The 15677-nt window shown below is 37.5% G+C and overlaps 1 protein-coding gene across 3 annotated transcripts; it reads right to left on the bottom strand.

Moving 5' to 3' along the window:
• Window positions 1-3137: 3137 nt before the first annotated feature.
• LOC112576699 (E3 ubiquitin-protein ligase TRAF7-like) lies at window positions 3138-13939 on the bottom strand. 3 transcript variants are annotated; one of them, XM_025259348.1, is made up of 15 exons: window positions 13349-13939; window positions 10925-11037; window positions 10649-10792; window positions 10263-10354; window positions 9632-9753; window positions 9190-9311; window positions 8698-8800; window positions 8084-8225; window positions 7831-7935; window positions 7478-7555; window positions 6812-6898; window positions 6397-6541; window positions 4893-5041; window positions 4489-4608; window positions 3138-4055 (listed from the first exon to the last, which is right to left on the bottom strand). In XM_025259348.1, the coding sequence occupies exons 1-15, from the start codon at window positions 13543-13545 to the stop codon at window positions 4029-4031; spliced, it is 1746 nt and encodes a 581-aa protein (XP_025115133.1). In that variant the 5' UTR covers window positions 13546-13939; the 3' UTR covers window positions 3138-4028. The 3 variants fall into 3 exon arrangements, with proteins under 3 accessions (XP_025115133.1, XP_025115134.1, XP_025115136.1); XM_025259349.1 differs by having other exon boundaries at window positions 6406-6541; XM_025259351.1 differs by lacking the exon at window positions 13349-13939 and adding an exon at window positions 12996-13316.
• Between the last annotated feature and the right edge of the window lie 1738 nt (window positions 13940-15677).

Below are 15677 nucleotides of genomic sequence, written 5' to 3'. Positions count from 1 at the left end.
TCCTCAGTAAACGATAAAGGTATGTTAACATCTGCTTTATCGTGAATCTAGATGCTGTTTGTTTAAAGACAATGTTATTTTCAATCAAAATATTTTTCCTCGACGAATGACATTGGATGTCATATTTTTTTCATTCTACAAGCACAAAAATTACGAAAGAACTTGCATAAGGGCAGATAAAAGTGTAAACAAATAAACTTACTTGCTGCCATGCCAAACAGGTAATTCAAGGATAATTTCCACAAATATTGAATTAAACTAAACAACATTAACACTAATTTGAGGTAGTAAAATAAAGTTCTCTTGCTTATCATTGCTACAATACAAAATTGTGATCATTAAAACTCTGATACCTACATTTCTTTGAGAATAGTCCGGTTTTCTTGTTGTATATACACCCTTCCTCTTGTTAATTCTGGGAAGTCTTACATTTTCATTTTTACCTTCAGCAGCAGCCCTCGACTACTGATGATAATGGCGACAGTGATATTACATCAAGATGTCCCTGAGCATAAACAAACACTTGATGGAACTTTATTCAAAACCGACACCCAGCAAGTGATCAATACTGGAAGCTAAAGAAACCCAACCACAGCTCCCTGCTAAGCCATTCTTGTTAAGAGACCCTTTCTCTGGTGATAAATGCACACCTGAATGACATGAATTTCGCGTTTTTAAAAAAAAATCTTTGCTTTGATTGTCTTTTATTGGCGACATCGATCGTCACCTACAGACCCAGGCATCGAAAGGGCCTCAGCGCATGAGGCTGCATTGTTGTGAGAACGATTCATTCTAAACATTGGATGTTCTGACAATGTTGTGTGGAGGGTATTGTGGGGCTGCAAGGTGAGAGAAGTGGGAAAGCCGTGCACACCAGCTCTGCTACCTTCCTATACCTACAAGGAACCATTTGTATTCTAATTTTAGTTTTCATTGGGTTCAATCATAGCTTATTAGGCTGTATGGTGCATTGCTTTCAGGTAACTCACATTCAGTAAAAATAAATAAAGATATAAAAGCTGAGGACGAGAAAAATTTGCATTAAGTGCAATAATTACTTCTAGGTAACCAATAATAGTAACAACAACAAATTACCTTGACACCTAGTTGTAGCAGTGTATGTATGCAGCGAAGGATTTTGGGTGAGAGGGATCACACTTACATACACACATGAAAACACATACACATATAAGCTCACACTCAAAGAGAGGATTTTACCAAAGGACACTGCGACTAGCAGGCCAAGGAAAACGTGCTTTTATGCTCAGAACGCAACATGAAGAAAGAAAGGAAGACTGAATGAATGCAAGCACGCATGAAGGAAGAAAGAGAGTAGCGGTGATGACATCACAGAGGTTTTGAATGGTTCATTCAGCAGGGAATAGGGCACGAAGGAGAGGATGGAGTGCACACTGTACAACACTGCGTAAACTGCTACACCGCCGTGTTTGCACGCGGTCGATCAGTTGTCTGACCAAGAAAGCTCCTGTTGGGAACACTTGGAGGAACGAGTTCCCATGAACCGATCGTGTTGCTCCAGCACTCGTCAACAGACAATGGATGTTGACACGCTAAACGCTCGGACAAAAGCTACGTCTCCCCGAGCAATTCATGACCTGGAGAACCGGTGTGTGTGTGTGCGCGCGTGCGTACGCGCGAATAGAAGTTCCGTGTTCTCCTATTAAGTACTGTTACTGTGAAGAAGAAGAAGAAGACTCCAGGCGGGTGGAGTAGAAAAGGCCTTCATCGTATGATTCCCGAATGTGGAACAGCGTTTTCATCATTTGTATGTAAATGCTGTATGTTCGCTCTCTGAAATGTATATATACTCATACATGTATGGATACAAATTGTCACACAATCGCCCTCCGAGGCGCTGGAAACAGTCTGACACCACGAGATGTGGAGGGATTGAAAACCAAAAAAAAAAATAAATAAATAAAAAAAACTCGCTTCTGGAAAAAAGCCGCAAAGCTTGGTGGTCTTATAATCATGTAAAGATGATTGTCATCAATTATCACAGAGAAGCCTTCGATCGGCAGAGGTTTTTTTTTCTACTCTCCCTCTCGTGTTTTGTATTTTTGTTTGTTTTTTTAAGTCGGTAACTTCGTTCAGTGTTCGAGTTCTACCAGCCTGAACTGTGTGTCCGGCTGGTGGCGCAACGGTTAGTGGATGTCACCATAAAAAAGGATTGGCTGTCCGGAGTTCAGATCTCGTCTCGGGCACGCTGTTCTTTTTCTGCGTGTCCTACCTGTTTACCGGGCCTGCTGATTGGCCGTAATATAACATAAGTTGCTGACGGTGTAAAACAGCGATCCCGCCCGAACTTTTTCCATGTTGCACATTATAATATGTTCTCCTGAGTTATATCATTCTTCTGGATATTTCATCACTGAAGAATCTTTTCCCAAAATGTTGCATTTCCTTCTGTTTGCTAAAGGGAATCAGCATCATGTTTCTCAAATGTTATTGCCTCGTTATCCCATCTGTATTGTTGTTTAAACTTTAAAGGGTCGCGGTTGGTGACGCTGTGGTTGAAGTGCTTGTCGCCATATGACAGTGAGAATCAGGGTTTGCGAGTTCGTATCTCGGCATCGACGTACTTCTCTGTTGCGGCTTTCTCCAGATTCTGTGGGTGGCGGGGAGAGAGGGAAAAACAGAGACAAAAATAGTTATGATTTGAATTATGGTAAATGAATTTGTAAGAATGATTTGTGTGTGCTCGTCTGACTTTATGTGTGTAAGCACATCGAGTCTCCCCTTGTTTGTGGGATAAGGCGCTCTATGACTAACCAATTATTACTATTATTAATGCAAAGTGTTTGCTTGGTATTCTGTGTTTCCTTACAAATACTATCTGATCATTGCTTATGTGCCAGGGCCTGAGCAGGGTTTTCTCCAAATGCTCTAGTTTCCTGCCAGCCTACCCAACCCCACCCCATTATTCGTTATATCACACGAAATGACTGTTAAGTGGGAGTACTTTCTTAAAAAAGATCATCAAACCAGCTAACACTGCTTCTTCTTCTTTCCTTTAAGATGGCGCCATTCCTGATTCTTGACATTAAAGGTCGCATTCAGATTTCGTTCATTAAAGTATATAATTTCAGTCAATACCTTTGATCTCTCAGAGATGCTTATTTTTATATTTTTTAATATGTTTCTTACACCTGTCAAGCATCAAGATTTTAAAAATACGTTTTCATAAAATATAAAGATTTCCAAGATGATGATGGTGATGATGATCATCTTTACATCAAACTATGTACAATGACACAATACAATTAATAAAGTGACATAACGGATACTGGCAGCACAGTAAGCTATTAACCTACTAAATAATTGTTCATTTGTACTCAAGATACAAACCTATAAACAGAATAAGTGCACAGAATAAAAAAGTCAAAATCATGATTACTTTAGTAGACCTTTAACTAATAAACACCTAAAAATGTTTTCTCTCAACACTGGTGAGCAGTACACAAAGGAAACAACAAAACTTTTCAGCTTTGGTATTAAAACTGGTTACTAAACTGACATCCCCAGTTAGTGAAAAGTAAAAAACAATCTCTGTAAATTTCCAATATAAAACAAAGTTTAACAGATGTATGGACCCTTAATACTGCTGCATCTTTTGCAGCCAATTCACAAACAAATGTTGCTCCTGTACGCTAATTTTGAACGCACATTTCTGCAACTGTGCCATGCATATTCATATTTCCATATTAGTATAAAAATGCGGGAAATGCAAAAATAGTTTTAAAATAATATCATTCAAAATTGTCTTACACTTTGACAACCCTGCTGTAAAGCATACTTTTGAGCTCTCAACCATAGACTGTCAGCTAAAAATGTCTGACTGGAAAGTTAGGGTGAGTGAACATCCAGCTGTGTTCACCAAAGTACATATATACAGAATCTGTTCTTTCAGCCCTGAATTTATGCCACAGTCACATGCCTGCAAGTGTATACTATGCACATCAAAGAAACCAGCATAGAAGCCTCATTTATTGCCATTTTTGTTAGTTTTACTGCAGCTGGAAATAGCGGAACACCTGAAAACAAAGAAATGAGATATATAACAGGTGCCAGACATCAGTTTGTAACTAATCTTGTTCTTGTTCTTGTTATTTGGTTCCTTTTTGTGTTTTCTGTGTTTGATTTTATTCTTCATTAGTACTGTTGTTTATATGTTGTTTTCCTGTCCCTCGTATACTGTTCATGTTTCATTCTTGGTCTTAAGAGATGAGCATGCTTCTTAGGAGTGTGAGTATGCGCTTTATAAATTTTGCATTTTTTTAATTATTATTATTATTAACAGAAAAGAATCTTCCAGAGATGTATGACTCTTTGCTCATTTAACACCTCATTTAACATTGTGAGTAAACTAAGAAAAAAGGTTTTGTAATTCAAATACACAAGAGGAAATCTTTCTGAAAGCGATTCATTTGCCACTGATGGTGCAAGAATTTAATGTAGCTAAGTTACCTTTATTTCATGGTCCTCTGAACCAGAAAGAACATAGTTGCCACAAAGTGCCAAGGTGTTCACTTGACCTTGGTGTCGAGACAAAGTCTGAATGGGAAGCATTGTCTCCAAGTTCCAGATCTGAGTAAATAAATGTATGAAAAGCTAAATTTCCTTAAGATTACTTTTTTGTAGTCTTAAAAAAATTTTGAAATATAACGAAACTGTGAAAACTCTTATTACTGTATAACAGATGCTTATAGCAATAAAAACATGGGGAAATGTAATCATTATATAAGAATACAAAGAAATGAAATATAGAATAAAGAGAAAGATGTTCCTTTCTGGTCATTTTCAGTTTCTCTAACATTGATTAATAATTCCTTCTGTTCTCAATGTTTAATTTTGTAAACAAAACAGCATACCATGATATTACTGTCCTGAGAAGCAGAAAACAGAAATCGCCCTGACAAAGATGTGACCAGTGAAGTAACGGTGCCTATATGGCTACTCAGATGTGTGACAAACTCGTGTGTTGAGGCACTGAACACATGGATATTGCGGTTGTATGTACCTGTCAGCACAGTATATATGTATATAAATGCAAAGCAGTTCAAATACAAATCCAAAATACATCCATATACATTGTATGCCCATCCACACGCTCTCTTTCTCGACCACCCACACACACACATATGCCTGTGTGCATGCTTGCTTATTAGCTTTTATCAACCGCTTGACAAATCTTTTAAGCAGAGATGACATTTTATCAACATTAGAAAAAGTGAACACTGTGGTGGAGGGAAAGCAAAAACTGGTACATTCACCTTCGGTTGAGATAAACTAATCGATGGCTGCAATAGCCACAATCCAAATGGTTAGCATACAGCAGACAGCTAAACTATTTATAAAATATTAGCAAATTAACTGCAGTCTAGGCATTAGCCCAGCTTGCACTATTTATTATGCAGCTGGGTCCCTGGTTGCTAGCAACGGAGCATCCACTAAAGACTTCTACAATTAAATTTTGGCACAACTACTACTACTACTAATAATAATAATAGAAAAAAGAAGAAACACTGCTTGAAAGTGCACCTGAGCAAAAATGCAGCATGAGAAAATAGCAGAACAGTTGCAAACTACAAATGGATAGCAATAGATAGGTGGGTGAGAAAAGGTGAAAAAAGAATACAGGTTACTGGGGGTATACAGGAATGTGATAGAAAAGCTTCGAAGGTGGTCACAGGGGCCATGCATTCCACATACAGGTGCCAGAGAAGGAAAAGGAGTAGCTCCCAAAAGTTTCTTGTAGAAGACCAGAAGTGACTGACTTGTCCAATAGAAGACCATGATTACTGACTTGTCTGGTAAGGTTTTAACATCTCAAGCAGGTCTCTTTAAACCAAATCACAAAGGAGATAAAAGCAAACGATTGTAGCTAAGGCGATTCTAATTTGGCAGCCTGTGCAGTTCATGAAGGAATGGTGAAGAATGGTCAGTTTTGTGCAGTTAAGCAGGGACAGAACAGACGCAGACATGAGTTTTTCAGTAGATGCAGAGCTCAAGATAGACATGCTGAATTTAGTAATTCACCAGAGAGGGTGGTGCATTGATCATCACACCAAGATTTGTCTGGGAGAGTGAGACACACACCAGAGAATGTAAGAGTGGCGGATCATGGGACCCATTTCAGTTACAGTTGAAAGATATAATTTACCATAACCATGCAGTTTAAAAAAACCATTTTGTACCCTTTTTGAAACTATTAAAGAATATCCTCTTTAAAGGATAACAAAGGATAATAGATCAAAAGGATAACAAAAGTTTTACATAGATAAAAAATGCAATGAACAAATAATAGGGGTATGGAAAGTGTGCTCCAAAATATAATGTGAAGCAGAACTTTCTAGACAAGCAAAGAGGGCCTACCTGAATTACCTGCTATGACATATAACCTGGTAACTGCCAGTGAGTACACTGAGCCAGCATCATGACTGATTGTGCCCAGGGACTCAAAGCTGCCCGATGCTTCCCATATGTTGATGGCATTGTGTGAACCACTGTACAGCCTGTCCTATTAGCAAAGGAGACCATCAGAGCAAAAGAGAAGCAACTGCGCAGATGAATCTGCACAATGCATTGAGTAATGTCCCTTTGTCGTTGAAAGTCAATTTTACTCAACACGGGAATAAGCAGCGTAGCTCAATGATCATAATATGCATACAGCATGTTCTTTCACAACATCTGCCACATACTGTAATTACATTTAGACATAATTCTAATGTCAAATGTTTATAAAAATTTATTATTAATACTGATGATGATGATTTGAGGCAATACCCACCTTAGAAGGGCTTAGTACCAAGGCTCGCACCCAGTGATTAAGATCTCCCATTGTGTGTATCAGACTCAAATTCTCAATTTTCCATACCTGTGAAACAGTGTTGCTTTTGTTATTTTATTTGTGTGCCTAAGGAAACTTTGCAACAGCAACATTAATATGAGTGCCGTGTACAAGAGAAGTGACTATCAAGCCACTATGCCTAGGCATAATGGGCTGCCATAGCAGAATGGTGGAGCTCAATTTACATCCACTGTTTTCCCCTGTAGTTAACCTGGGGACTGATAAGTTAAAATTCCTCATTGATGAGAATCATCAAAGATGTCTACTATTTATAGAAGCCATTTTGATTCGTCCACTTAAGTCCATCACTCAGTGGTTGTTGCACATTATTTTGGCAAGATAAATTTGCTTTTCAAGTGCTTTTTACCTTGTTGCAAGGAATAAGTAAATCATTAATTGTTAAAAAAATTAACACAAACAGGTGAGGTAAAGCTATATCTGAATTTAAAGCACTTGTAGAAACAAGAACTGTCATCAAAATAGCCTAAAACATTTATTGAAAATAATATGTATTATCATCTTAAAGTGTGTATGAATTTAAATGTTAAATTTGCAAAATTACTGAAAATAATTTTTGTCAAATTAATTGAGTAAAGATGGTGATACCTTTATCACAGACAAAGAAGAAGTGAAGATAAAATCCCCTGTGATAGCCATTGCACAAATGATATTGTCATGGCCACCCTGTAAACAAAAAGTTATTCATGCTATGACGAATATCTGCACGTATTTCTGCTCCAACCTTTTAAAGATAAATTGTTCTAGTTTACGATTAAGTTTATTAGAGCACTGGCTGTCCGTAAAAGTATACCTATTCTTTTCACACCTGCTCACACTAAATCAGGTGTTTACGATAGCATTACTAAGCCAAAGATACTGTTTACCATAAACTTATAAGCATTACAAATGCTGATTTCACTAGTGTAATTGAGGAAAAAGAAACCTGAACTTTTCCATACCTCTCGAGTTTCTATCTGATCACCAGTTTCTGTGTCCCAGCATCGTATGGTGTAATCTGCGCCTGCTGTAAACAGCTTGCTTCCATATTTTGCCATGCAGAGTATCTGCAGTAATGAAGTACTCCTTTTGGTAAATGAATGCATCAGTTAAGTTACAACACATGCTAAAGAAAATAAAAAATTTAGATAAGCAAATAATTACATCCAGACCTAAATTTACAAATTTTTGTTTGTAAAATTGCTAGCATCTTACCCTGTCTGTGTGCCCATGAAAGCTACCCACACAGCCCTTAGCCAGTTGATCCAGGTTCCACACTTTGATAACGCAGTCACCACCTGCACTGAACAGTCTGCCTCGAAATGCACACAGGCACCACACTGCATCTTGATGTCCTCTGCACAATCAACAACTATGAATGTCCAAGAATACAATGCATGCATGCAAAAGGTGCTTACATAAAATACAAGATTTCAACAAACCACTTATCATCATTGCATTTGTTCAAATTGCAATTTTTTCTCTGATGCCAGGTTCTTATTTTATTCACAATAAAAACATGTCACTGGAAAAGTTGGAAAAATGTTTATAAAACGGAGTCAGTTGAATCTGGATTGCCATTATATGTGCTGTAAAATTCTACACAGAAAGGCACCTGGATCTTTTTACAAAATGGTCATTCAGCAAAAGTGTAAGATAACATATAGTTGATCTTAAGCATTTGTGAACATTGAAACTAGAAAATAAATAAGTAAATACATACATTTAAATCATCCACATAAATATTCCATATAAATATAGTAGATATTACACTTCACCTATGAACAATAAATGCAGGAACAACGGCACAAATCTGTCATCTTACTGACCTCAGTGTTCCAATGCACTTGAACTGAAAAGGCATTTCCCATCTCTCAGACACACCTGAAGGACTGGAGGATCTTCGAGCATGATGAGGCTTAAAGGACACCCCTTTTTAATAATGAAAATAGAACAGTATTACTCATACCACAGAAAATCTTGCATTTCTAGAGCTGAGCTGAAGCAATGTAAACTTTTGTTATTTCGCTCGGTTTCTTCTCCCAAAAGTACAAAGTACATATTTTCTATATTTTCATAAAGTAGTTTTCTACTAGTGTTTCTGCTTTCAAGAATATAAAAAGGGAATTAAAAGTGTTCGTTAATTACCATTTGTCAGCAAATCATACAAGCTTTATGAAATATGGGCTTCAGTATTATCCAATTTCCTATTTTTTATGCCAAAATAAAGTTTAATCAGAAAAACTTCCCGTGGTTGTCTTATGAAGACTATCCACAAATGTGTGTTATGTGTATGTATGTGCATGTGTGTTAATACTTGCCAGTAATTTCACTTTGAGAAGATATTGAAGGAGAGCGATGATGATGCTGAGGATTGCTGCTGAGTGCCTGGGGTAATCGAGAGGTTAACTGGTCAATCTGTTGTTGAAGACTTATCAGTAAGCTGTAAAATGAAGCCACAATAAGTCAGCTTCATGTATTTTGTGTGTGTTTGTGTATGTATGCACCTGCATGAACATAGTCTGCCACATCTAAAGCATAGCATGTAGAAATTGGAACCCAACGCTCACCTTCTACAGTTTGATCAATCATAGGAGACCACTATATGTAGTTTATGCATGCCTTATCTGGAAGCCATTGAAATATTCTGACCAGTTCAGTGCAGGAATTTCAACAATAATGTTATGACCATGTGAAGTACTTATTCATATAATTATTATGTATCAGATACAAACAATGGCATGAACACACACACAACCCTACCTTGTGGTCTTTTCAAGCTGTCTATTTGCATCCTGTTTAAATTTTTCCAGTTCATATACTCTTTCATTTAGCATCTTCATCTGGGACTTCAAAGAATCATTCTCCTTGGATATGATGTTAATCTTAAATGGAATATTATCAGAATTAGTAATTACTGACATACAAACTAATAACAAATTTCAAACAAAGATGACAAATGAGAATGTATATTTATCTACTTTGATGGATAAATTAATTTTACTCTCATCATCTTTACATCTATTACAGCAAACAACAGATTGAATGATCACAATGACTGATAGAAAAAACAGGTATATCAGATTTATGCAAAATTATACTCTGATAATAAGACCAATTTCTATTTAACCAGGGCTTCTACTAAGGCTAAATTCTTTGGGGTCCCAGGGACCCCTTCTTCAGATTTTTAAGGGGTCCCTGTTCTTCATCCAACTTTGGAGGGGACCCCATTGACAAAAATTGAAGAGGTCCTCCGAACTTTTAATGCGTACTGTACGCAATTTTTTGCGTAAGCAGAAGCCCTGATTTAACATTAAAAGATATTCTTTTTGGACAATCTTTGTAATGTCACCAGTTTCTAAATATGTGCACTTGTAGCAGTAATACTTCTTACCTCCTCTGTCACAGAGTCTGATAATGAGCCTCTATGGTAACATGTTAAAAGGTGCTCGTCAACCTCATTCTGGGCTCCCACAAATTCACAGCCTGTATGTACGATACATTGTAATGCTTTAAATGCAGTAATTAAAGTACAATTAAACTGTTGCTCTTTACTTTGTTATTTGCAATGCAAATTCTGCTGACAAATTTTTTTAAATGTAACATTCAGTGAAGGAAATGATAATATTAATATATATAATATATATAAAATTTCTGTAGTCCTAAAGCTAAAATGAACCCACTGAGAAAACATCCATGACACAGGTTAATAACAGAATGTGACATCTGAGATCTTGCTGAATGACAATATGAACTACATGAGACACCAGATATAATCACCTTTCTTTTTATGTGCACAAGCAATAAAAGTACACTGTGTGAGATGGAGATCCAGGTCTTTGTGCCTGATCCTACCACAGTTGGCTCCATTGGGGCAGGAAACGTATGCATATGGACAGGAACCCTCATGCACTGCTCTGTCCCCTGATATGGAATTCGGGAATTGAAGAATAATGCATAATTTCAAAGACATTCATGCACAACGTAAACAGTGCAGCACAAGTAATTACACCACTGATAAAACCTCATTATATATGAGATATATATATCATATACCCAATGTGGTAATCTCTGGACAACCAGTAGAATCAGCTATGAGTTCACCATTCTTCTTGATGACACCATGTTTGCAGTATATCTGAAGGCTCTCTATTTGTCCAACTACCAACCTGGAAAAATTAATTTTGTGTTTTAATTTTATTGTAAGCAATCAATTCTAATTTAGGTCGCTTTATTCAGGATGTAAAATATTTTTCTACACTTCATGGAAGTTCTCTTAAGAGAAATCTATATCCCTAATGACATACAAATGGAAGAACAATTTGCTGATGACACTGTGTTATATCCTATATCTGCTAAATGTAAAGCTGATCAGCCTCTTTCTGTAACCAGACCGATCCAGTTTAAAGAACTGATTTGCGGAGAACAGACTGGACACATTCTGTTTATTGATTCAGGGTTAGAATATTTGGATAATCAAGTGAATATATTATATGAAAATTAGTACATAGTTCTTATCAAAATGATAATTGTGGTTGTAGCTATATAAAGTCTCATATTGCTGTGATAATCAAAACTCAAGTTTACAAAATTACTTGTAGCTGATCACTTCAAAAAAGAACGTGAAATGTAACACTGCAGTAACAACTTTAAGTAATAACAGGTAATATTTATTTAAATTATTTTTAAAACTTTTTGGGGAATTTTTCTCCTGGTATACAGTGAACAGTAAAACTTTATCAATGTTTACATACATAGTATCTGCAAGTTCTGAAATGTTAACATTGATGTTTTAAAATGTTTACATTGATGAAATGATCAAGTCATTTACATCTGCATGTTAGAATTTCTTTTGCCCTGTTGACAACACATGTTTGCATTGTTCAAGGAATGAAATAATAATTTTTTAGCTAATGCATTTTGTTCGGCTTGTTCAGCTTCCATAATAAAAATTCCTGGTTCTAGTTTTCATGTATTAGCAGGTTCCCTTTTGAAATATTTTACAGTGAGTATATATGTAGTACTCATGTCCATTAAATAGAATACCAAATGGAATGTAGGTGATTTTTTTTTTAAAGTTGTGAAGCAGTAATTAATAACAGATGATTCAAGAAAAGTAAGCAGGAAATTTCAAGTTTCATATTATGCAAAGGCACTGTGATATTTCACTTATAGCAAGCAAACTAGACTTTCTGTCTCCCGTATTTAAGGAAACTAATGAGATATGTATAAGAGCAAAGGGCAATTTAATATATAGTTGTGGCACTGCAGTAAACTGAAAAATAGTGAGGAGTTGAATTAAAATTCTTAAAAACATGTGAAATACTCACTTACAAGGAAGAGTTTTTAAGTGCCGTAAAAATATAAATTCAATTTCCTTATTCATTATAATGTGATTTTAAACTTTGCTAGGTCTGATTGCATGGATGCATAGTTGGTTATTTCCCACATGTCAGTAATTAGATGAGCAGATCGATATACATGTATAACAGAGCTAATTCTCTCTCTCAACAGGTGCCAGATGCTGTTTGGAAAAAAAAACGGCTTTGAACAAAGATTAAAAATATAAGTTTGATGCACATACTGTACTTTTCTTATAAGCGTTTGGTAATGGCCGGTGTGTAATTGCTGTACAATATATCTTGACACTAGAACTCCATATATATATATGTGTGTGTTCTTCAAGTGGATATCAAATATTAAAGTCTGATTTATTTACCATTTACTGGGGAATTAATTTATAATCTTTTATGGAATAATTCAATTGTCCAAGGTTGAATCATCTCAAATACAACGTCATATTGGTACAGTTCCACACACAAATCTCTGTACTGATATCTATATATATATAGTTATAACGTATAGTATAGCAGTGACTGCATGTGTATCATATAGTCTGTAGTCTGTAATCGTCAGAATACCAGCAGAAATATCCTCCCTAAACCAGGATAAAATAATCAGCATTCCAACCGCGTAAGTAAATTGTTTCTCCGTTAAACTTTAATATTAATGTAAGTAATAACGATCGAGTGGCTAATTCTCCGTCATCTGCAAGTCTTATCAAATATGCTTTTTATTATGTGTATAAGTATAGTAAAGCAAGGGCAGTGGGGTAGGGTAAACCCACAATTCTCTGTCACTTGAGTGTCCAACAACCACAAAAAAGATCATTATGATTGTGGCGGAAATGCAGTTTCACTAACGATCGGACCGTTTGCTGTCCTCCACATGTTTTGCTGACGTCAGCAATTCCGCGTGGAGGTATACGCTGTCGATCTGTGTTTGTGAGTCACTGTCTACATATGCACATGCATACACAAAAATTTGTAAATACATAAATACACGCACATCCAGGCGCAAACACGTTAGACTATATCTTTCTCTCACTCCTTCCCTGTTAACTGTGCCTACCTTGTAACCTTTGACCCCCCACTTTCTTCGTATTCTCTCGAAACAAGGCATCTTATACACTCTTTTTACCTGTTTACAACAAGCTGGGTGTTGTCACATTGCACTGTGTCCACAGGGCAGTGTGTAATTGATGAAACACACTGGCGACAAAAAGTGTGTCCGCACTTGCTGATCACCGGGTCCCTGTAAACCTTCTGACATACCGGACACCTTAGGTAAGGGCTGACTTCTTCCACAAATTTAGTTATCCCCTCGACCTCTTCCATGTTGGTAGCATGATTTACACGGTATTGTCCACGATGTTCCACTGCATTTTCGGTGCACTGACTGTCTTATTATTTGTTTGAATGTGAATCTTCACTTTCAACCGGACGTATATACGACTTATGCTGCAAGTGTTTTGTCCTACTTTTAACAAGGAAGTGATCCAGCTAACCAAGGGTTTCTAACGGGATGGTTACTTGATGACTATTGTCTGTGCCCGAGCAGCCAAAAGTCCAAGAAAAATAACTCTTTCATTGTAGCAAAGACCGTAGATTATCTTTGTAGCAAAACACATTTTGACCACACTTTCCATGGCTAGTGAGCCTGTCTGTATAACCACGCGCATGCTCGCTCTGTCGTCACTAGCTGGAACCGTGTCGGGTATTTCAATGTTTAATGTACCCTATCAATGGCCGTGACAAAGCATATATTGCAATGGGATGGGTTGCATTGCCTCTCACCCCTTAACACGCACACACGCCGGCGAAAATACGGACAGATCATCAGCTCTTGACTGCAAATGAGCCGCTAAGGTTAATCAACCTTCAGAGTTTAATGATCGAATGAACATATATAGGTGCATAGAGCACACAGATATATCGAGAACAGTTTAAGTGCTGGCCGGTTTCCTCCCAATCCCTCCATTATTCCTTTATTCCTCTCATCATAGTGTGAAATCATCTATATAGGTGGAAGCACTTTCCTACCAAACCAACCCACCATGTAAAAGAAACCCCACTCCATGAGAAACTGATCATGAGGTGACAGTCATTGAAAGATACTTGGCTGTGCACAAAACTGGTGAATAAATTAAAGAATAATGATACAAGTTAAAAGAGCAATAGTGGGTTTTGCTTTTCTGTGTTTTTGACTTTGATTCTGTTTGTGTTGGTGGGGGGAAGGAATAATAATTATGTTCTAAATAATGCAGTAATGGTGAAGGCAAAGACACTAATGAGAATTCAGTGATCATCTCCATGCCTAGAAATTATATTATTCATGAAATAGGGTTGTTAACAATTAACACCAACTGAAAGCAGAATATACATACAAACAAGGGATATTTCATCGTCACAGCACGAACTAATATATATACACGTCCTTGGTTACAGAGACTGCCATGCTGAAACCCCGAACTTGTATTACTGTACTGCTGAAACACGATGTTATTTCAGAAACTACTAAAACGAGGCAAGTGTGTACAAAGCTTCCGGTTTAGTAACATTGATTGTTTAGGCTCGCCGAGACTAACAGTGGAGAACTTCGCAAGAGGCTAAGTGTTGGTCTCGGCAGACAGCAATCCACCTGTACATGTGATGAAACTATGTCAAACCCCGGTTTCCAAACTTGGTACACGTACCGCAACTGGTATGTGAAGGATTGGCAGGTGGTGCGCGAGCCCCATGCGCCAAAATAAAAGAATGCATATATATATATTACTTGGGCTGTATGTTCGCTGTTATTGCTGCGGATGGAGCCTTGCATATGGCAATCCAGAAGCAGGAATATCTTGGTGTCAGGCGCCAAGAATATTGGGAACCAGACCCATGTAATCCACACTGACAACACTCTGCATGTTTACTACGTTTATCCCGCGGGTAGGTGCGAGGGGTCTGAGGGTGTTGTGACAGCCGGGTCGCCAGGAGTAAAAAGTTTAATTGTCAGACGCGGACAGGCCTGACGCAGGCCTGACGAGAGGGGGGGACAGGGGGTCTGGTGTACCCGGGCCCGCGGCTGTCAAGGGACCCGGCCTTGGTCAGTGGATTTTTTTTTCTTCTTCTCCTTTTCTTTTTCTTTTAAAGAAAGGTCTAAGGACTGAACACCCAAGCATTACACATGCAGAAGTTGAGTTTCAAGTCTGTAGAATTGTAAACATACATTATATACTGGGAAAATAATTTACGATTACAAGTACAAGGGGCCCGGAGAGGTCTGTCCCGGGGCCCGGGCTGGCTCTCGGCGGCCCTGGCCTGACGAGAGGGGGGGACAGGGGGGTCAGAGCCACAAGTGTAGACTATATACTGTACATGGACATGTGGTCATGTTTCAAAATAACAATAGATGAATAAGTTCATGTATAAAGTGAAACCGTACAAGTGTGCTAGCAGCTCAGAGATAAAAGAGAGCGATATCG

The sequence above is a fragment of the Pomacea canaliculata genome, linkage group LG12 (assembly GCF_003073045.1).
Source record: "Pomacea canaliculata isolate SZHN2017 linkage group LG12, ASM307304v1, whole genome shotgun sequence".
NCBI classification, from domain to species: Eukaryota; Metazoa; Mollusca; class Gastropoda; order Architaenioglossa; family Ampullariidae; genus Pomacea; species Pomacea canaliculata.
This window is presented reverse-complemented; position numbering and strand designations above follow the sequence as displayed.